The sequence below is a fragment of the Protopterus annectens genome, chromosome 3.part1 (genome assembly GCF_019279795.1).
Source record: "Protopterus annectens isolate FY-2018-M chromosome 3.part1, PAN1.0, whole genome shotgun sequence".
Classification (NCBI taxonomy): domain Eukaryota; kingdom Metazoa; phylum Chordata; order Ceratodontiformes; family Protopteridae; genus Protopterus; species Protopterus annectens.
In genome coordinates, this window is record NC_056732.1 from 1703355101 (window position 1) to 1703379452 (window position 24352).

General features: G+C 42.6%; 1 protein-coding gene across 1 annotated transcript in view; it reads left to right on the forward strand.

Moving 5' to 3' along the window:
- SLC52A2 (solute carrier family 52 member 2) overlaps positions 1 to 24352 on the forward strand; it is a 397740-nt gene that overhangs the window by 316727 nt on the left and 56661 nt on the right. The window contains exon 4 of the mRNA XM_044067714.1: positions 21133 to 21256. Coding sequence (XP_043923649.1) covers positions 21133 to 21256 — 124 coding nt within the window. The remainder of the gene's footprint in view (positions 1 to 21132; positions 21257 to 24352) is intronic.

A 24352-nucleotide genomic window follows, 5' to 3' on the forward strand; every position in this document is an offset into this window, starting at 1 on the left:
TCTAATGCGCCCTGACCGACGTCAGCCTTATACTCTGGTATTCGGGCCGACTGGACGCGGACTATACCCAATAGTCAGGACTGCAGCAATGGAATCCTCGAACATCTACATTTATGGTAGGTACAAAACTGTACTTTTTTATAGGTTCATAGATAAGTACTAGACTAGAGCAGTCCATTTAAGCCTAGCTGGTTTCCCTTTTTGGTGCCTGAATGAACTTGTCCTGTTTGGTGTTATCACTGGTCTTATCAATCCCACGGTCAATAATTATGTATTACCCCTAGTGAGAATAATTGGGATTGTACCACAGATAATTGGAGGGGACCCATGCTAGAGAAAAAAGTGTTTAGGAGCTGCCTGCGTTCATTAGTAGTACAGGGGACAGTCCTGGGGTAAATTTTTATTACCTATCCATAGATCCAAGTTGTGCTTGAATATGGACAGGGATGAGCTTTGTTTTATGTGGACAGGGTGTCTATATCAGAGCAGTGGTATCTTCTGAAGGATATACCTGGCCCTACAAACCATTCTGTTGATGTTGCAGAAAAGGTTTATATCCTTAGACTATTTCTGATGCCATTTGACTTGCTGGTATGCAGTAAATCCATCATTATTGGGTTGGAGGATGCCTTGTATACCTGACACAGGTAATTTCTTAGCAGTCTGTAGGATACCGAATATAGTGACAGGGCTTTGAGTCGGTCCATGTAGGACATATTGTTTAGGCCTTATCCTTTTAGTAAAATATCCATGTGGGTGTCCCAGTTCTTTTATGTGTATGGGCAGATACATTCCAAAGGGTGTATTATACTCACTGATTTGCCTATTGACTGCTGAGTAAAAGGGGACAATTAAATCTGTAGATCTAGACATAATCCCTTTGTATATAAGCTGCATAAAATAGAGGGAACTTCTTAAGACAATATCCAAGATGTTGTTCTTCCACTTGGTGCTCTGACTCCAGGCCATTTGTGTTGACAAATCTAGGAATCTCTATGCTGCTCTTGTAAGGGCTCTGTTAGTAGACATGTGGCCCAGGGCCCTGAGCCATCTCTCTGGCTGTCATTTGAGACTTCTGGGATGGGTTAGCAAAGTGGGCTATAATTAGAGGACCCTCTCAATGGGCAGGATGAGATGGTCCCTTCCAGTGTCCATTGATTTATTGAGACCACAAGGAAAACTTTAACCTTTTTATAAGCAGACGAAACTTCAGAAGACTTAGTGAAAAAAATATTCATTAGACAATCTGTGGTCATTGACAGGAATCTGCTTACTCTTGTAATAAAGGAGTATTGAATGAGGTAGTTATCCAGATATTACAAAGAGTGGATGCCTTGTGTTCTCAGAAAGGCCGGCACTGATGCTAGGCATTTGGTTGAACACCTTTGTCATTGAGGACCAATCAGATGCGAGTGCGACAAGGTGAACTGGAAATCCTTGTTGTCTGCATTGAATCGTAGAAACAGCCTGGGGGAAAATCCACTGAGTGTAGTGCAGAAACCAAATTATCATCAACTCTCACACTGCCAGTTACAGTGGAATCATTAGAAACAGTCAACTGTGTTAAAGGGATACCAATGGAACTTTCTGTGATGCATTCATATTGATGTTATTAGCATTAGATTAGACCAATTAAAAACTTGGCCAAGCTTAAAGTCATTAATATTTCTTTTTAGCGTACATTTCTTCATAGCAATCAAGCTTTATTCTGATATACTTAGACGCTCAAACAGCATGGTGAAAGTCAGTATATGAAGTATTAAATTGTGAATGTACTAATAAAGATACTTGCAGTTGTTTAACTTCTTGTTTTAAACCATCCAAAATACATTCAAAAAAGTCACACATTAGAACCATGTATGGTTTATCAAGATGTAAATTCAGCAATTACCCTTCTCTTAGTAATTTAGGATGCTTTGTTCCATAAGTAGGCCTTTTCAAAATACGTGAGCCACAAGTAACTAAGCTAAGCTTCAAATAAACATCAAAACCTAACTTTTGCCACTGCATCCATTTGAAAGTATATAATTTGATGTCCTTCTATTCTAATGTCACAGTATTCTATGCATGAGGGAATCCTCCGCCAAGGGCAAACCGATGTCCAGCCAGTATACAAGAGCTTTTAAGTACTGCTGGTACATGAGACATCGCTTAAACGGCTTAAGGGTACGTAAGCCATAAAAGCAATGTCTGCATATACAATCCTCAGAACTTTTGTGCTGCAGTCTGATCGCCATCTTCAATCGTCGGATCTGTTCGCCCGAGTCGTTTGTTGCTGGTCCAGTTTTCAGAAAAGTGCCCCATTGGGGTTTTCCTTTTTTCTCTTGATACTGCTTTCTTTTTTGTGAGGGTTTCATGTCATCCAGGAAAGGCAAATGCCAATGTGGGAGACAGATTCCACACAAAGATAGTCATGACCTATGTCTCTTTTGTTTGAGGCCTACACATGAGCACAAATCCTGCTCTATTTGCCAGGACTTCGTCCCTAAGTCCCTACATAGCCAGGTTTCTTCCCTTAAGATTTACTTAGAAACTCAGCGACTGAAGAGTTTAGCTAGGGATGTTATGGAGGGTACATTTGGGACTTCTGTCGAGCCTGTGTTGAAGAGGAAGGCCAAGAAGTGGGGACCTGAAGCTTCAGTAGTGCCTCCTACCTCTGTCTCTTTCGAGGTTGATGAAGACCGAAATGTCTGTCCAGATGTTGTCTCTGGTTCCACGGTGGGTACCACATCAGATGTCATGAAAGAATCAGCCTTAGGGACTTCCTCGGAGGCAATGCAGACATCCTCATTGGACGGTCAGGGGGAACCAAGGCTTATTATTTCAGAAGGCCTTAGGGGTATCCCTCAAATTCTAGTTAGGGTAGAATATTACAACTAATATTATTGAGTGCAGGCCTACATCAGGTCACTCCATTTTTTATCAGGCAGATATGCGGTTAAAATAGAATCAGAAAACTAAACATATTTCTGCACATAAGACTCCCCAATCAGACTGGGAAACTTTTTCTCAAGGCTTGCTTAATGCACTTATGGCTCTTAAGCCTCCTTCAGCTGAACCTGTTTCTCCCTTTATTTCTTCCCTATTCAAGAGAGTTAGGTACTGGAATCATCTGAGGTTGAGGGCTGTTCTGAGGATGAATCCTTGACCAATCCTTGACCTACTCCTCAAGTTCCATCCCCCATTGAATATGCTTCCCCTGTGGAGGAGTCTGGCGCATATTCTTCAGTTGAAGAGAGTCTAATGGAGCAGATTCTTCAGTTAAAGAAAGTCTAATGGTGCAGATTCTTCAGTTGAAGAGAGTCTAATGGCACAGATTCTTCAGTTGAAGAGAGTCTAATGGCGCAGATTCTTCAGTTGAAGAGAGTCTAATGGCACAGATTCTTCAGTTGAAGAGAGTCTAATGGCGCAGATTCTTCAGTTGAAGAGAGTCTAATGGCGCAGATTCTTCAGTTGAAGAGAGTCTAATGGCGCAGATTCTTCAGTTGAAGAGAGTCTAATGGCACAGATTCTTCAGTTGAAGAGAGTCTAATGGCGCAGATTCTTCAGTTGAAGAGAGTCTAATGGCACAGATTCTTCAGCTGAAGAGATCACTTTTGGAGAAACCTTCACTAAAATGAGGGACTTATGTAACTGGGACTGCCCTCAGGTTTCTGATGTGCAGAAAAGATATTATGATCTTTTACAAATGGATTCTCCTCTCTCTTCTGCTGCACCTCCAATTTTACCAGCCTTTTTGGATGCATTTTCTGTAGCACCTAAGGCCCCAGACTTACAGGCCCGTGCCCCTAAAAGGCCTGATTGCTTTTATAAGGTGCCAGGCAAGTGTAAATTTCTTTATAGATGTCCTTCAGCAGATCCTTTGGTGGTTTCCATTGCTTCTGACAAAACCTCAAGGTTACTGCCATCTACCAACCTTCTTCCTTGTGATAAGGAGAGCAAGACTATGGAAAGAATTAGGGGAAAAGGTCTATACCTTTGCCACATTACTTTTCCGTGCTATAAATTACCAAACCCATATGACCAGATATGCTTTGACTGTTCTTTCTCAAGCCACTCCAGCAGTTTCTTACCTTCCAGACTCTGTTGTTAGGAGCTTCTTCTCAGGTAACACGCCAGTCCGTTAATTACAGCTGTGATGCAGCAGAAGCATCTTCCAGGGCAGCTGCATCTGGCTCTGTTCTTAGGTGGTATTCATGGTTGAGGCTTCACCCACTTCCAGATGATAACAAAGCAAAATTAATAGATGCTCTTTTAGGTAATAGTGCTTTGTTTGGGGCTGCCACTGCAGATTTGTTGAAGTCATTGCAGGAAAAAGGCAAGAACTACAGGACTTAAAACATATCTTTGTTTCACTTGTTCCCAAATTTCAGAGGAATTATGCTTCAAAAGCTTCCTATGTTAGAAAACAAACTCACCTGTCCACTTCCAAAAACAAAAGTAGAAGAGCTCCTCAGTTTAATCCCTCTTAGCCAGATCCTGCCCAGAAGCAGCCCTTTCCAGACTAGCCAGGTAGTCTTTGACTGCCACACTCATCTCAGTCTTACTTTTCTTTCTCTGCATCTTTCCCTGTCTCTTCCAGTTTAAGAAACTATTAATCAAGACTCATGGGTTCCTTCCATTATCAAACTAGGGTGCTTCATGGTCTGGAAGAGTCTCCCTCCATTCATTGGCATTCCACAACCACATCAATACCAACTGCATCTGTTTCTTCAGTTGCTTCAGGAATTGCTACATCAGGGAAGAATTCAAGAAGTTCCTCCTCCCCTCAGACAAAGAGAGTTTTACTCCAGGTTGTTTCTTGTACCCAGAAAAGACGGCCCATGGAGACCCATTCTGAATCTTTCTCACCTAAACACTTTTCTGAAGGTTTCTACCTTACGGATGCTGTCATTGCAAACCTTGTTTTCTCTTATTCTTCCTCAGGCTTACATGACCTCTCTGGGCATCTAGGGTGCTTATCTTCACATTCCTATCCATCCCCATTACAGGACATTTTCATGTTTCTCTATTGCTTCCTTGCACTTTCAGTTCTCAGCTTTGCCCTTTGGTCTTTCCACTGCCCCTAGAGTATTCACAAAGTGTTTCGCTCCTGTCATTACTTACTGCAGACATCAAGGCATCCAGGTTTACCCTTACTGGACGATCTTGTCTTTCCAGCTCCTTGTCCAGGGAACCTGGAACAAAATTTACACTTAACCATTTCTCTTCTGCAAAGGTTGAGGTTCACAATAAATTTCAAAAAGTCCTTTGTTACCCTGTCACAGGACCACATCTTCTTAGGATGCAGTTTGCAGACAGATGTCATGCTGGCATCCCTGCCTCCTCCAAAAGTTCAGCCTTTCATTTCCTAATCCAAAGTCATTTCCCTCTTCCTTCTCTTACAGCCAGGGAGTTTCCCAGGGTCCTAGGTTTCGGTTTCATAGCATCCACCATCCCCATGCTACCTCTGGCCAAACTTCACATGAGGAAGGTTCAGTGGTACCTGAAATGTTTGGATGCAGCATGCACATCCATTGGAGTTTGTGGTTCCTCTTCTCCCTTGTCTAAAAAAAGGAACTCCTTTGGTGGATATAGCAGTTTTCCCTGAACCCCAGCCTTCCTTTGCATCCTCCTTCTCTTCTCACTCAAGAGATGTTTACAGAAGCCTCAGACCTAGGATGGGGGGGGGGCATATTTTGCTTCCATGAAGGTACAGGGCCTTTGGTCTCCTTCTCAAAAGGAGGAGCACATCAACATCAAAGAGATGAGAGCCCTGATATCAGCTCCTCAGGCTTTCCATCCTCCCTTCCATCCAAGACCTCTAAAACTGCTTACAGACAACACCACAGTTCTCTTGCATGTAAACAAATGAAGGGGGGGGGGCATTCACCTTCTGTGCAGGTTATCTCTCGTGGCTTGGGAACTGGCAGTTCAGTACCATGCCACTCTTCAGGCTGTTTATATCTCTTCAGTCAGAATTCTGTAGCAGACAATTTCTGCAGGTCCATGATTCAGTCCCTTGAATGGATAATTCACAGGGATGTGTTTCTGGATATTGTCCACTGGTGGGGTATTCCTCAAGTAGATCTATTTGCCTCCCCTATAAACATACAACTTCCTGTTTTTGTGTCAGAGTCCCAGGTCCTCTGGTTTGGAAGATGGACATCCTTTTTCTTGGAAGAGGATGTTTCTTTATGTATTCCCTCCTTTCCTCTTATTCAAAAACTCCTGTTCAAGATTCAGCAGGACAAACCAAAAATCTTGGCTGGTGGCTCCCATTTGGCCAAGACAGCATTGGTTCCCTCTTCTGCATTTAGCCAAGGGCAGTCATCACAAGTTACCTCACAGGGTGGAATTTCTCACACAGGACAAAGGTTCTGTTATCCATCCACATTTGTCAGCTGTGTGTCTGACTGTTTGGGTGATAGGCATCGGATTCTTTTCAGACACCTTTTTTCTGAGGACATACTTGGGGTACTGTAGGAGGCCAGAAAACCCAATACTAGGAAATCCTACTTATCTTAATGGAAAAGTTTTTTTTATCTAGTGTCATTCACACAACCTGGATCCACTGTCTGCGTATGTTCCATTGGTTCTTTCCTACTTGTGTGAGTTGCTCGGTGATGGTTTAGCTTATTCCTCATTGAAAGTCCATTTGTCAGCCATTTCTGCCTGTCTGTCTTTGTCTCCCCATTTGGCTTCTAGTTTAGAGGTTAAACTCTTTCTCAAAGGTGTCCTTCACATTAAACCTCCCAGGAAGCCTGTTCCTCCTCCTCCTTGGGATTTGAAATTTGTTCTGGAGAAACTGACTGTGACCCCACTTGAGCCTGCTTCTTTGCAACACTGGACTTGGGAAAACTGTTCTGTTACTAGCTTAAACTTCTGCCAGGAGGGTATCTGAGCTTCAGGCTTTAATAGCTTCCCCACCTTTTTCTGATTTTTCCACAAGGACAGGATCTCTTTGCATACAAACCCTTCCCATGCCCAAGCTTGTGAATGAGTTTTGTCTTCATCTATTCATTTGCCCACTTTTTATTCCTTCTCCACAACCCTCTAGTGAGAGGATTTTACACACCTTGGATGTGCATAGACAATTCAGATTTTATATCAGTAAAACTAAAGCTATCAGGAAATCTGTTCAACTTTTTTTTCTTTTCATCCCAGGACTCTGAGGTTTGCCTTTTTCCAAGCAGACCATCTCCTCTTGGATTTTGAAGGCTATTTCTTTTTGTTATATTTTCCATGGGAAGAGCTTCTCTTTTCCTGTTAAGGCTTATTCTACGAGGGCTGTGGCTTCTTCGGGTGTTTTCTTTAAGGGTTTGGATATGAATGCCAGTTTAGAAGCAGCTAGTTGGTCTTCTGTACATACTTTCACCAAGCATTACAAATTGGATGGCATCTCCAAATCCAGAGCTGGTTTTGCTAGAGCCATTCTTCATGGTTTTCTAGAGAGCTCTTCTGGTCCTTCCTCCTTCCAGGTTTCCTCCTAAGCTTTGGTACTCTCCCTCATGTAAAGAATACTGCAACATTAGAATAGAAGGACATAGAATAGTTGTTTAAAATCTTACTATAACCATAGATGTTCTTCTCCTCTGTATTTCAGCATTCTATCTTTCCTTCCTTCCACTTGGTGCCTGCTTTTGTTCTGGAGGTCTGATAACCTTCTTGTTTCCCTAGATTGGCATTCCTCCTCGGGCATTCAGTTCTGAGGATTGTACATGCGGATGTCACTTTTATGGCCAACGTACTCCTAAGCCATTTGTGCAACATCTCACTTATGAGCAGTACTTAAAAGCTCTTGTATACCGGCCAAATGATGGGTCACCCTTGGTGGATGGATTAACTGATGTAAAGAATACTGTAACAAGTGAAGGACATCTGTGGTTATGGTAAGATTTTGCACAACTATCCTTTCTCCATAGTTGTCAACATTGTGTTAAACTCACAATCGTTATTGCCAGTAGCAGTATTAGTGTCCAAGCTTAACAAATGATTATCGGCAATGGTCAACAATTTTAGCAACTGTTGGTGTATCATGTGATCAGATTGCATGTTTAAATTGAGATGTATGTTTTCATTTAACTGATGAATCATTGTATGCAAATGCTTTTGTTTGTTTGTGTCAATAAATCTGTGGTGTCCCTGGAAACTACAGTTTTTTTTTTGTTTTGGATATTCTTCATAACAGTTACTGTGTGTGTGTGTGTGTGTGTGTGTGTGTGTGTGTGTGTGTGTGTGGGGGGGGGTTGTGTGTGTGTTGTGTGTAGTACATGTATATATATTTATTTATTTGCCTGAGGGCTCACGGCAGACTAGGAGACAATTTTGTCTTTCATCTGCATGCCCTAGTTTGGGCTTTTCTACAAGCAGGAAGAGACAGATGGAAAAAAGCAAGGGAAGTTTCATAATGAAAGGCGAGAGCATAGGAAGAAACTGAAACATTATCTACCACCTTCCAGGACCAAGTCTCATCTGCTAGATATCAGGTCTTCCTTTGTTGTCCCGAGCTCATTTTAGGATGTCCTCACCTTAGATTCTGTGCCTTGTCCAGCTGGAGAAGTGCGCTGACAAGATTGGCCCTTCCTGTCAAGGGTACTGCTTCAGACTGAGGTGCCAACCATTTGTTTCACAACCTCTCAGCCTGTTTCGCATTCCATGGTACCAGTGCCATCCAGGTTGATTTGGACCATCTGGTCTAGCTGTTGTGTACCTTCGGATCTACTTCATTTGCCCTAACTTCCGATTGCCCGACACCCATTTGCCCGACCCCATTTGACCAAAATTTCATTTGACCGAAAATTAATTTGACCGACACTTCATTTGACTGACAAGTATTATTGGCAAGTAAATGGGATATGCCCCCTTCCCCACTGTAGTGCGACCCTGGAGTTAGAATATATAGTTAGGGTGGGTGTGGGGGGCGAAGCCCCCCACTTACTTTTGTTTTACTAAGCAATATTAAAGCAAAACTAAACAATATAATATGAAATTAAGTGGGGGGCTTTGACCCCCATAGCCCCATTGTGGGGGGCTGTGCCCCCACACCCCCCCCTAACTATATATTCTAACTCCAGGGTCACACAACAGTGGGGAAGGGGGCATATCCCATTTACTTGCCAATAATACTTGTCGGTCAAATGAAATTTCGGTCATTTGGTGTCGAGCAATCGGAAGTTAGGGCAAATGAAGTAGACCCGTACCTTCACAGAGGTCCCCACTAATATCACCCCATCTTACTGCAGTCTTCACCCGTCAGACACCCAGTGCTTGAACATGTATCAACCAATTCTTTGTAGACTTTCCCCGACTGCTCAGTTAACAGCAGGCACACCAGGACAGAATCTACAAACACTGGTCTCCCCAGCATCAGCCTTTCTATGCAGCATACATTAGCCTTGCTTGCACTGGGCCATGCATCAGCATAACCCATAGAGGAATAGCCAGCATTGGGTCTTCCAGTCCAGAGCTGCATTTTAGGGCTTCAGACTACAGTAAGTGATATCCATTTCTTTCGCAGTTAAGAGAACACCAGGTATCATTTTGTGAATGCTTCTTCCTGCTGAGAACTACCCCATACCATGAGACTCTTAGTCATATGTTGGGATATATCAAATGACCCTTCACCCCAGACATTGTCCCTTGTAAGAAAGCTGCAGCCAGCTGCAGTTTTACTGTATCAAGTGTCAGCCCTGCAGTATCAGGGACAGGAACCCCCTGCCTTTTACTTCTCTTTTCCGATAATAGAAGACTGGTTTTCTTATTGATTTCAGAGATATTAGCCAAAAGAAAGTTCAAGACATGTAGATTAGTATCTTCAGAGATTTTTTATTTTTGGATGTTCACTATGAGAGTATCTCCCTGATGCTGTTGTGAAGAAAGGTCCTCTTCACCGTCCTGCCATCCTGAGGACCCTGGATTTGACAAGGTCCTCAAGGCAATGACTCCATCGTATGCTGGCCATAGAATGAATTACCTTCTCTTCATTTACATTGGCTGCAAATTTAAAAGTTTCTGGATTAGACCCCCTTGGTGGATCCCTTGTTTGCTGATATCATCACACAACTTATAGTTCATAGCTGGGAACATTACTCCATGGATACTGTGTTTCCTCACAATGCAGACTCTGTTTTAGGCCTGCAAAGGAATTTGCAGTTTGTGCTAAGATTGCTTATCCAGACTATACATTTTGATAGTTCTGGCACTGAAGCAGTACTCTGTTCATAAGGGTCAGGCAGGTCAGTCTCCATAACAAGAACCTCTCTGGTCCATTTAAGGAAGCATGTATTTGCAGCCTTAATTCTGGTAGTAGAGCCAATGAACTCCCCCAGTATTATGTTCTTCCTCCACTGGGATTTGTTGGCAAAAGATGCTGAAGTATTCAGGCAATTCAGAGCTCTGAGTTAAAAAAAAAAAAAAAAAAAAAAAAAAAATTTGCAGAAAACAGGTAGTCACATTGTCTGCCATCAGTTTGCACAGAGAGTGCATGAGTGATGTATGATGCTACAGAGTCATACAGCAGAAGCTGACATTGTACACAACAGCAGTGCTGGCTGTATTTGGCATCCCTCACTGAGTAGTTCAGTGCCACCTCTATGGATGCTCCTGTCAAGAGGCGATTGCGGTTTGGACCTGAAACAGACAAGCATGTTGGAGTGATGAAAGAAGAGGGACATTTTCTATCTGCTGTTGATGCACATTCCATTCTCCTCAGAGGACCTTTACCAAATTCCAGCAGACTCAACAAAGGCTCTAGTCATACAGCAGCCATAGAAATCTGAAGTTCAGCAGTTACAGATTGGTCAGGGATTAGCTTTGGGATGTCATACAGTTGTTCATACTGGAATCTGGGAGGCAGAGGAACCCCTTTTCAGGGTCTCTTTAGTAGCTGTATCTCCTTACTTTACTGCCTGTGGATCGGGTAGAAAGGTTGGAGAGAATATTTCTTCACCTCTTGGATTAGAAGACTTTATTTGCTGACGGATGCGTAAGGGAGGTTATCAGCAAGGGCTTTGTCTTCATATTCTGTTTTCCTTCACGCAAGTCTCTCCTGCTTACCAAACACTCTCCTAGACACCCCCAGATGGGCAAGTAACTTACAAAAAGAGCAGCCTAGCACATTCTTAACAACTAGAAAGTAACTATTGTTTTTTTTTTTTTTTAATTCAAAGGAAGAAAAGAAACAATAAAGGCATCGCCTCGAGAGCAAAAAGAAGTTATGTTGCCAATGATCAGGATGTGTGCAAACCACAGTGACTGGTTACTGATGGTGATCTAAATTCTGGGCAAGCTTATTTGCAGTTGACTGATTCAACCACATCTATAATACCCCACAAATGTTCCAAGCAGTTCATTTTTCTGTAAGTCATTGGAGATTTAGGGTATGGATCCTACTTTTATCCCCAATTTACTTGAAATACAGTAATTGTTTTACATTTATCCTGAAGAAAGAAAGTTCTGTTATGTTGTCTCCACAGCCACCACAGGGGATTCAGTAGTCCATGCTAGAGACTCTGAACACCACTTGTGCTCTTCCTTTGGAATTGTAGTAAATTTCAAAAAGTCCAAACTGGAATTGGTACATACACTGCCACCTGGCCAACACCCCTCAAATAGTCAGGCTTCCTCTGTCCAGACTGTCATCTCTATCTTCAAGCTTCACAAGTCTTATACCATCAGAGCTCTCCAGCATATCTTGTTCTCCATCATGGGTATCCATGGGTGTTACTATCACTCTGATCTCACTCCCAACATTTTATATGAGGGTACTGTAGTGGACTCTTTTAATAAAGTAGTTCATGATGTATCACCAGTACCTCATCCCATCAGACTCACCAAGATCTGCAGACAACATATCCTATTGTGGCTGACTTCCCTACTTGGAAGACCCCTTTGTGTTTCATCCACCAAGGGCCACAGTATCAACAAACACCTCTCATCTGGGGTGGGAGCTTTTTGAATGGAGAATGGTACATGGTACTTGATCCCAGACCAAGGTCAAACTACATGTCAGTATCCTGAAGATGTGGGCAGCACTCCTCATATTCCAGATTTTCAGAATTGCCTCCCTGTGGTTGGGATTGCTGCACAGATGGACAGTATGTCTGTGGTCTGCTACATCAGTAAACAAAGTAGAACTTGATCATATCCATTATGTTGAAAAGCCATGAGGGTGTGGGAGTGGGCAATGTCTTCCCAATACTTCCTTGTTGCAATGCACATACTGGGAAAGTCCAGTATCTTAGTGGGCAAAAGTGAATAAGTCTATCAGTCTGCCACACAAGAGCTTTAGCCACTGGGAACAGCCCCGCTATGATCTGTTTGCAACCCTTACCCACACCAAGTACAGGAGCATCTTTAACCCAATTCCGCAGGAGGGGCTATCCCTGAGGGATGCTGTAGTCCACACTTAAACCCTGCTACTCTGGTATGCTTACGCTTTGACTCCCATAATAATTAAGTTCCTTAAGAAATAAGCGTCGTGCAAGAAAAAGTTATTCTCATTGCAACCTTTTGGCCATGACAGGTTTGATTCCCCTTTCTTTGGCCTCAACTAGTGCACCCTTTGTATATTCTGGATTTGATTTCTTACTCCACCTGAAAGCCTCACCTGGATATCAAATCCTGTAATCTGACTGCTTGGTTTCTCCACTTCTAATGATGGTGAAAAATCCCATGCTTTCTTCCAGGGTTGTTTAGATTCTCACTTATTCCCAAAACCCTCCACTAGGAAGATCTACAGAAGTTAAGTGGAAAAGGTTTACTATTTGGGTGAAGTCTAAAAGTTTGCATCCATTCTTGACACCTTTGTCATCTAACATTTCCTGTTGGGTCTCTTCCATTCAGGGGCTAGTAATTATACAATTAAAGTGCAGTTAATCACCATTTCTAATTTTTGTGAGAGAGCAGCATGTTTCCATTGCTTCATTGAGGCTCTTGAAAGCATTCCTGAGAGATGCCTTTCTACTGCAACCCCCATTGAGGGATCTTTTGCTGCATTGGAGCATCACTACCTTGTTACAGAGCCTTACCAAGGTGCCATTTGCACCGGCAGCTTCAGCTTTTCTGAAATTTTATCTTGGAAAAAACTATTTCTTGAGGGTGCTATCACAGATTCTGAATTACAGGCCTTGTCATGCAAACTACTGTATTTAATTTTTTCTAAGGATAGATATTCCCTAAAGACTAATCCAGCCTTCATTCCCAAGGTGGCTTCAGAGACAGACTTGAACCAGACTACTGATTTACCTTTTTTAACCCAATTTTTTTCAAATAAGGGTGAATATCTACTTTCCCTCATTTGATATCCACCATTAGCTTCAATTTTATTTGCACTCTAGAGAGTACTTTAGAAGAAGGGATTGGGTATTTGTTTTCTTTTTCTATAGCAAAATTCGGTTCCAGTCTGTCTAAGGTTACCTTGTCCAGGTGGCTGTCTAGTTACATTGCTGCCTTCTACACAGCTAAGGGATTGTTTCTTTCTTCTAAGCGAAAAGCACATTCTACAAGAGCTCTGCATCCTTCCTTAACAGATTTCCTATTGTTGAAATTTGTGCAGCGGCTATATAGTCCACATTTCATACATTTGTCTCTCATTACAAGCTAAACCTGCAGTCCAGGCGCAGAGCTTCCGTTGGTTCTATCATTCTCTGTAATATCCTTCCAGCATGCCTCTTAGGGATTTTCTAGATGAGGGTTCTTTTCCAGCTCTTAAAGTGAACATTAAAGACAACATCACATATGAAAATTATATAGTTAAGCATAACTATAGGCCCATGTTGTCATCTTCTGTCCATCTCAACATCCCTGCCGTCCTCCCCCCTTCCATATTGTCTCTGTTCTATGAAGTCCTACAGGACCTTCCTGGAGTCTTTCTTGATTTGCAGTCCCATTTTTGATTGCTTTAGATGATTAGTCTTAGGTTTAGTAACAATATTTCCTATTCAGGGTTGATAATTGGGTACTTTGAGGGGATACTCAATCAGTGAGTAATAGGGTGGAGGTGCATTATGGAAGGGGGGAAGAAATTGAGCCTTGGAACTAAAGTTTAGTTGCGAGCCACTGATCCAGTATACCCAACTGTTGAGATGGACAGAAGAAACACAGATCTGTTATTATGGTAAGTATATAACTTTCATTTTTACTAAGTGTATATCCTGTGGCACAAAATTACTCCACAGGACTACTATGCTTAGTGTGTGATTTGGCACACCTCACTTAGACGAGGACTGCCTGGTTTGTGTTCAGTTTGGCAAGCATACATTGATTAAAAGAAAGAATAAATTAACTTGAAAAGTTTGCTTGAACATTCTGATGTTTTTTGAGAAGCCCTTTTCCCCTAAACCTCAAGCAGATAAAGATAGAGAGTATTCTAGGGAGGATGAATCTAAATCCTGTAATTGTAGAGATAACACAAAATAGGTTCATAGGTTGGTACTAGGCTATCGGCCCTAGGGCCTATACAAGCCTAGCCATAACAATTCCCTGGCTATTATAGGTTCATAGGTTGGTACTAGGCTATTGGCCCTAGGGCCTGTACAAGCCTAGCCATAACAATTCCCTGGCAATTTCTTCCCACACTATTTACTTCCCTGGACCCATGTCTAGCAGGGCGACTTTTCTTTTCCTGTTCCTCTCTCCCAAGACTCTGCATAGATTCTGGTGTTTCAAAGATTTCTTTTAAAAATATTTGAGGAACACCTGCCTTCAGGCATGAGGTCAGATGCCTCCATTAAAAAGGTGTTTCTTTATTAGCCTTCCAAATGCCTTTCTGCCAGGTCAGTCTTCTCCATCGGTCTGTGATTGATATATTGCCTAATATAAGCTCTCTAGGGCCATTTGGACCTGGGACTCCCTAAACACGTGCCTGCCTGCTCACTGATGCAAGTTGCAGTGCCTGTCAGAGTGAGATCTCCTAGTTCCCTGCTGACTCTTGGCAGAGTTGGCTGATTTCTTTTGAGTTGGATGCTTTTTGGTGTTATAATCCAAGTTCTCAGCCTTTACTGTCAGTCCCATCAGTGTTAGGGGGTCAGTTTTGTTGCTGTTAATCTCTTTCACCATGAGCTACTATCAACTTCTTTGTGTCAAGATATCTGGCCCCAGTGTAAATCCATCATTGATGTTGCAGCAGCAGTTGCAATGGCATCCCCTAGAGGTCATGTCCTGGGCAGTTTCCCTTAAAGTCCACCTCTGTGAGACGTCTGACCTGAAGAGTTGTTACCATCACAGGGCAGAGAGATGGAAAGGCCATGACAGCATCTTCTCTAATCTGGCCTTCCTCCTCAACCACCCCCCCCCATCTGTGGAGGCATTTCAATGTATGATGCAAGAGTAGGCACCTAGACCTACCCAGTGACTCTTCAAGCCAGAGTCTGACTTATTAGCCATGGCTGATTTCCCTGTAGCACTTCCTGGCAAGCGTAGGTTTAGAGAGGTCTTGTTGATAATGCAGGTAAGAAGAGGGCAGGCTGTCATCATCCTGTCAGCCTTTGAGAAAGATCCTACAGCTGGCCCTCCAGTCACTCCCTTCGTCACCCTGGGAAAGAACCAGATGTGGTGTCTCCATTACCTTGTAAGCCTGACAAAATGCTTTGGCTCCCCAAGGACTGGGGGATGTTCATCTAGGAATCCTAGTGCTGATTTTTATAGTTGATGGTGGTAGCCCTGAAAGGGCTGCCACACTGAAGAGCCCTGTGTTTCACCCTGCTGGCAAGGAATCCATGGAATTGAACCACTATGGAAAGCAGGTATTTGCATCCTTGACCTTTGCTTAATGGATGCCAAGTTATTAGGAGCATATACACGAGAGTCAATGGAAAGGTTCAAGGATACTGAGCTTAGAAATAAATGTTCCATCCCGACCTTCATCCTGTCCACTATGTCCTTTGGCCTCAGACTAACTCATAATGTACCCAAGGGTGTATCTAAGGTGATGGGCATAGAAGTAGCAACATATCATCATGCCTGTCTTTCCCTGACACATCTGCATGAAAACTTCAAGGTGCCATTGATTAGTGTCCTCTTCAACAGCTCCAATTTTGGGGGGGCCTCAAGTTAAAATCTTAACTGGAGGATAGCAAGAAGTGGTGCAAAATCCTTACAGCTCTTCATGTAAAGTTCACGGCTCCTCAACGTCTCTATTCCAGGATTCAAAAAAGCCCCTACCAGAAGTGGCTTTTGCATGACCAAAATCTCTACAGCCCTCTTTATGGGCTTGTCAGTGCATCATCTGGGACAAGACTGTGGATCACCAAACAGGCAGTGGTCTGCTTCTCATCTTGGGTTTGGTGCTAATATTTTGCTTCTAGTGAGAGAAGAAGCAAAGGAGCATTGTATCCCAACAGAGTGAAGCTGTGGTGAGACCAGCATCAGTAGTAGCCATTCATGTGACTCCCTTCTTTTCATCATTCTTGACAAACTAATTCTTTGTTTTCAGTAAGTACTGCTTGATGTGTTTCTAACTTCAGAATGTCTGCCTAAATGCTTCATCCTTAAATTTTCAGAGTTTACGTATTAGTTTCCCCTCAAGTGTTTGGCAGTGCTCTGTATAGACTCAGACATCTTGAATGACATTTTTCCTGTAAAAGCACAACTGAAATTTCTCCAATACCTAGTTGCACACAGGACAACTAGTTTGCAGTGACCAGCACTGTCCCCATAGTTGCAAACCGGATACTCCTGACAGTGATTGATAGTCTCACTCCAACTGTCTAATCAATAAAAAAGGGTCTGTTGCCATGGATATAAACTTTCCTACTGTCTCCATTACCGGCTTGGTGGATATGGGCATCCTGAGGTAATGTAGAAATTACCTCACATTTACTGACAACTAGTTAATTCTCAAACAAACTGATATGGTATGTGAGAGATGTACTTACACAATATCACTGGAGGCAAAGCTCTCACATAAAAGTACTCCTAATGTCAGTAAGGTTGTCAGTAGTACATACGCTGCACCCATCACACACAATTAAAAGCAGGCATATCGAGCCACATATGCTGATGAACTTAAAAGTAACCTTCCTAAACCACAAAAACCTCCTGGATGAAGTACACATAACAAATACCCTCAGCAGCCCCAAATGCACTCTTTCATAACAACACCTGTATAATCACATAGAGCTGCATCTCATGGAGCCTCTAAATCTAAGCCCATAAGGCAAGCCACCACACAATCTAACATTCTAGTCATTGGAGACTCCATCGTGAGACACACTGTGTTCCTCTCACCAGGCTGAGTAAGGAGAAAGTCACGGTCAGTTGCTTATCAGGGGTTACGCAGGCACTCAGGTTATTGGACCACAGTTACCAATATGAATGTGTCATTATCCATGTAGAAGTAAATGACCTGAGACATACCTCCCTAGACTATATGAAGACGGACATTATGGAGCTCTCAGAATGTGTGTCTCAGGCTGGTATGAGCTTAGCATTAAGCATCATTTTACATTCTCCAAGGATGATGCCACAATATGAACAAAAGATGATTGACTTTAATAATTGGCTTAGTTTCTGGTGTCATTCTAAGGGGGTGCAATATTTGTCAGCATGTAAGGAGATGGTCAACAGACCACGCTGCTTTGCAAGGGATGGTCTGTACCTCTTCCCTTTAGGCTTTCGAATATTAACTAAAACATTGTCTTCCCTCATAGTGCCTTTTTTACACAATGTCAAACTGAAAGTACTTTCGACATAACAAATCAGAACCAAGAAAATCTAAAGGTATTACTGCTCAGTGCTAGGAGTCTAAACAAAAAAACTACACTCCCTAGAAGCTCTCTTTACCCTAGAGAATGCTGATGTCTGTGCAGTCACTGAGACATGGTTTAAAGCCACGGAGAGAGCGCCAGCAGTGCAAGGTTATAATGCCTTCCACACATTTAGGCCAGCCACTTCACAGGCAGGGACTAGAGGTGGAGGTGTCTCTATTTACATCAAAGATAAATGTAATTCAAGGCTGGTCAAACAGGACAATGCACTTGAGCTGCTCCATGTTCAAATCACAATAGGCAAAATCGAATATCACTTCCTTGCAAGCTATAGGTCCCCTTCTATGACCCAGGAAATCCATACAATGTATTTAAACTTATTAGAAACACTAACCATCCAAACCAATACCATATTTATGGGTGACTTTAATTACCCCATTTTTAATGGGAATCCTATATGATACCAAACGTACATGGACAGAGATTCCAGGATTTTGTAACACACACTCCCTGAACTAGATAGTCAGTACACCAAACAGGGGTGTAACCATACTGGATCTGGTCCTCACTAATATGGGAGAGTGCTGCACACTCCCCACTGTAATGCCTTCCGCGGTAGGGTCAGACCACAAAATGGTCTCTTTTGAAGTAAAAATAAAACCTGGACCACCAGCTAAACCTGGAGTATTCGGGAACTGTTCTAAGGCTAACCTCTTGTTATTAAGTGAGAACCTGGCAAAGTTTCAAGCCCCCGTAAACCCTGAGAACACTGCTGACTATGCAGAACTGTTCACAGAAACCCTGTACAAGCATGTTACTAGCTGATGGAGGCAGCTGTACCCACCAGGAAGAAGTACAGAACTAACTCAAAAAACAAGCCACCCTGGTGGAATCACAAAACCAATAGGCTGTATAACAGGAGGAAGAAAATCATGGCAAAAATTAGGCGGTTCAGTACCCAGCAGGATAAAAGCACTGTCATCAAACTAAACAAACAACTCAGAGGATAAATAAAGTCTACAAAGCCAAATTTGGGATAGGTTTGGCCTCCCAGGCCAAAGACAACCACAAAGCATTATTTAGGTATGGCAGCATCCTCAAATGCAATACACAATTGTGTGCAGAGCTCATTGTAAATGGAGCCATCTATACTGAGCCAGAAGATATAACAAACCTCCTGCCTGATGAATTCAGCTCCAACTTTACCCCACTCTCCCCCTCAACCTTCCCTCAGGAAATGCCAACAAATATAACTCCCCCTACTATCACTAGAGAACAGGTCCTTATTGCTCTCTCCAAGACCAATAACGCTGCATCAATGGGCCCAGACAATATCCCAGGATGCCTTCTAAATAGCATGAAACATGACCTGTCAGAGTCTCTAGAATTACTATTTAACTGTAGCCCCAAAACAAGTTTCATGACACATGAATGGAGAAAGGCACCAGTTATCCCTCTGCACAGAGGTGGGCCATCTACAGACCCTAGAAACTAACAGACCCATAGGTCTCACTAGTCTTGTATGTAAAGCCATGGAAAGATTTATCATGGAGATGATCAGAAGAGGTATATAAGCCTCCAGACACTGGACCCAACCAGTTTGGTTTCATCAAGAGCAGATCATGCCTACTCAACCTGATGGACTTCTTTGAGAAGGTCACCAAAGCAATGGATGAGGGTAGAATCATGCACACTGCCTACCTTGACCTGGCCAAAGCATTTGACACAATACCCCACTTGAGCATTGTTGTCAAACTCAGGAGGTTAGGTACAAACCTGTATGTCACCCAGTGGATAGCCATCTGGCTCAGAGACAGGATCCAGGAAGTTAGAATTGGGGAGTCCACCTCTACAAACGGGCCAGTTACAAGTGGAGTCCCTCAAAGATTAGTCCTTGGACTGCACCTTTTTGGCATTTACTTCTCAGAAGTCAAGGCCAATGTCAGTAATCTCTGGCTGACTTAATTTGCAGATGATTGCAAGTTAGGAGCTGTCATTGAATCTCACACTGACACAAATGTTCTCCAGGAGGGGCTGGCACAGACAAACAACTGGTGTCAGAGCCATGGACTAAAACTAAATGCCAAGAAATACATAATAGTATTCTTTGGGAAATATCCATCCCTGGTAACTATCATATTGACAACACACTCCTTAGAGTTGACCCAGTAGTCAGGGACTTAGGGACATTCATAGACAGTAATCTAGGTTTTGACCATCATGTGTCTACAGTGGTGAGGAAATCATTCTATGTTGCGCAACTTATAAACAAAGGTATGACATCTAAGTCCAAGGAAGTCATTGTTCCACTGTATTTGGCATTCATCAGACCTATCATTGAGTACAATGTCCCCTTTGATATATACCTAACCAGGCATATCCAACAATTGGAACGTCCACAAAGGTTCCTCAACAAAGGAATACAGGGTGCAAGTAAAATGTCCTGTGCAGACCACCTCAAGGCCCTATCTCTATATTCTGTCTCCTACAGGCTTTTGAGGGGAGATCTATGCCTGGCATACAGGGTATTGTCAGACTCCACTCTGATGGACCTCCTGGATATCCACAAAATAAACAGCACCAGAATTACCCATTCTAAAGACTTAAACCTTGCCTGTGATATACATAGGACCTGCTGGAAAGATAGGTATATATCCCAGAGACTACTGCATCTATGGAAGAGTCTCCCCATCCATGTGAAGCAGAGTTCCTCCCTAATACAATTCAAGTGTAGCTTGGACAACTGGATGGAAAACCGGAAATGCATCCCTGGTTTGGCACCTATGTCTCTAATGGACACAGGTAACCTGTAAATGGTTCGTCTCCAAGGCCCGTGCTTACCCTTATCAAGGGTATCGGAACTTGTCAGAGTCCCTTATGATCATTAGCCTAGTAAACCCCTATGAACCTGTAACATTATGGACATAAGTTCCAGAGTTTGTACTAAAGAATCACTTGGGTAAAATCCCAAAATCTTAATAATTTTATTAGAAAAATGATTGTCTGGCGTAGTATCAGCACAAACAGGTTTCAAAAAAGTCAGAGAGAATGGATGAGGCATAAAAAGAGCATCAAGAAAATGCACCTTAGTGCCAACAAATGAGTCTGTTTAAGTAAATGTGGCTACTGAGCAGAGCTGTAAAATAGAGAATGTGTTGATACAGTAGCTGTACAGTAAGAAGCAACTTTTTGTTGAGTTTTACAGTTTTTTTTTTTTTTTAACTCCAAGGAGTTGGTTTCGTATGCAGAATCCTGTGTGTTCCTGACTTGTTCTGAGTAAAATGGTAATGCACATCTTTGCCTTGTTAGGTCTTGGAGTGTCATGTGCCGTGGCTTCTAATTTCATGAGATTGTTCACTTCTTTAGTTGACGTAGATAGGCTGATGCAGGTCTTTCAGTGCCTGTGGTAATTATATATTTTTTTATTATTTCTCTTTGCTTACAGATCCAGTATAGGCCTAGGTGCCATTGCAACAATTGGAAGTGTTTTTGGTGCCTACCTGATGGTGCTGGCTGCCCTCAGCCCCTGCCCCCCACTACTGGGAAGTCATGCTGGAACGGCTTTGGTGGTGAGTATCTCTTGGTATCTTCAGTGCTGCTTGATGCTGCTGGGAATGATTCCTAAAACTGATCGTTTTAATCATTTGTTTATTTCTTTAATTCCATTCAAGTATGGATTGTTTCCTCATGGAGTACCTATCAGTGAAAACATTGTTGTGTTGTTATCTTCAGAATAGTCACTTCAGTCCTGATGAATTAATCCTCTTGTCCACTGTGGCACAATCGTGTTAATCATAATGGTCTTTTTGTCAATGTGGCATCATGACAGTAATCCAGCAGATCACTTTCTCCCACTGCATTAAATAGCAGTAATCACATAGGTCACTCCTTCTTACCTCCGTACCATCATATTAACCTCACAGGTCATTGTTTACGACTTCAGTACCATCACAGTGATCCTACTAGCTATCGCTTTCAGCTGCATTAAGTAGCAGCAGTCTGACACTTCATGATGTTCTATGTCAGATCCATCACAGTAATTCTACATGTCACACTTTATACTCCACTAAGTTGTAGTAATCCAAAAGGTCACTGATTTCCATTGTAGTACCATCAGAATAATCCCACAGGTCACTGCTACTGCAGTAGGTAGCGGTAATCCCACTGGTCACTGTTTACCACTGTGGTACCATCAGAGTAATCCCACAGGTCACTGTCTGCTACTGCAGTCGATAACAGTAATCCCAACAGTCACTGTTTACCACTGTGGTACCATCAGAGTAATACCACTGGTCACTGTTTACCACTGTGGTACCATCAGAGTAATACCACTGGTCACTGTTTACCACTGTGGTACCATCAGAGTAATCCCACTGGTCACTGTTTACCACTATGGTACCATCAGAGTAATCCCACAGGTCACTGTCATACTGCAATAGGTAACAGTAACCCCACTGGTCACCACTGTGGTACTGTAAGAGTAATCCCACAGGTCACTGTCTCCTACTGCAGTAGATAGTAGATAGCAGAAATCCCACTGGTCACTGTTTACCACTGTGGTACCTTCAGATTAATTCCATATGTCACTGTTTCCTACTAAAGTAGGTAGCAGTAATCCCACTGGTCACTGTTTACCTGTGCAGTACCATGACAGTAATCCCACTGGTCAATGTTTACCTGTGCAGTACCATGACAGTAATCCCACAGGTCATGGTCTTGTATTGCAGTACCATCAGGACAGTCCTACAGATTAGTTTGTGCCAGTGAAGTAAGTAACAGTAGTGTTGTAGATCACTGTCTCCCAGAATTGTATATTCAGAGTAATCCCACACTGTATCTTACTACAGTATTGTAACAGCAATCCTGCAGATCTTTGTCTTCCATTACAGTAAGTAGCAGTAATCCCACAGATACTTCACTGTATTACCTTCAGAGTAATTCTATACATTAATGTCTAGTACTGTATTAAGTAGCAGTAATACCACAGGTCACTGCCTTCAACTGTTGACACCATTAGAGGAACACCACAGATCACTTTCCACTACCTCAGTCCCATTGTAATATTCATACAGGTCACTGCCTTCTACAGCCTATTATTGCAGTAATCCCAATGTAATGATATACACTGCAGGGAAATCTGACTGTTTAATTAAAACAAAGCACCACAAAGGCCCGAGACAGGTGTTGACACAATGTGATCTCTGTCCAGTGCTCTGAGACCATTTTTATATAGCTGGCATCCTTTAATGTTTGGAATAGTCTCCATTTTTATGCAACACCTGGAGTCTGCATTTTTATTTACTTCAATTGAAGAACTAACAGTTTACAGTGAATTGAGGATTGTTGGCGACTGTTCCCTATGTGAGTCTTTTTTCATTTTACAAGTTGTCTTTTTGGATGCATGGCATATGCTGGTTATAGTTTTCCTAATCCCATAATTTGCTGTCTCCAACTTCAGTACCATTACAGTAATCCCACAAGTCACCATCTCTGTTGTAGCTCAGTCAGACTAATACCACAGGTTACAGTCTCCAACTTCAGAACCATTATAGTAATCCCACAGGTCGCTGTCTCCCGTTGTACTGCCATTTTAGTAAACTCACAGGGTTGTCTGTCTTACACACCTAATCCCTTAGGTTCCTGTGTTCCACATCTATGCCACTTGCATATTTGCCCAGCCATTATAGTACTCTCCCCATAATCTAATTTCACTGCTGTCACATGTCCCTGTCTTCTACTTCAGAACCATTGTGATAATCTCAGGTAGTGTCTCCCAATGTCATGCCCCTCATTTATACCACTAGTCACAGTTTGTTGTAATGCCATTACAATGAACCCATGCCTCCTTCTCTTACTGAAGCATCACCACAGAGCATCTACCACTGTATGACGTGGCTTCACATTATGTTGCAGAATGGTCTCTCCCATTGCTGTACATCATAAGTAATTGTCTAGCAGTTGGTACAGAGGGTTAAAGCTATGAGCTGTTGTTCCTGTGGTACAGGGGTTGATTCCCTCGGTCCTTATTTGCCTACTGCGTGACCTTCAACAAGTCACTTAACCTGACCTTGCTCTCAGGTTCTCTCTGAAAACGGACTGTGTGTCCAGTGGGCCTAGCTGTTTAACAAATGGATATTATTATTAACGTCTGACAGGCCAGTGTATTCCATTATTGTGGCATTGCAGTGATCTTACATTAATTTATGTATTTATTTTAATTTTGTTGACCATGCAGGTCAAGGGAGATCGGAGTTGTTCTTGTAGCATTGTGGCACCATTACAGTAATGCCATGGAACATTGTTTCTCACCAAGGTGGCATTGCACTAATCCCTCATCATTTTTTTTTTATTATTGTGGTGCCTCATTACTAGCCACCGCACACACCACACTCTTCTGCTGCAGTCATCCCACACATCATTGCCCTACATTGCTGTGGGATCATATTCATCGCTCAGGTCAGTGTCTCCCACTCTAATGCCATTGCATTACATCTGTAAGTTGGTGCTTCAACCATTGCCCCATCACAGTAATCCCAAGACTGTGTCTTCTAAGGCCCCAAGCATGGATTAACTGTTTGTATTTTCTCTTGTACTAGCAGTAGCTCAACACACTTCTGCAAATCAGCAAATCGCATTACTCCCATACTTGAAGGCATGCAAGCCCA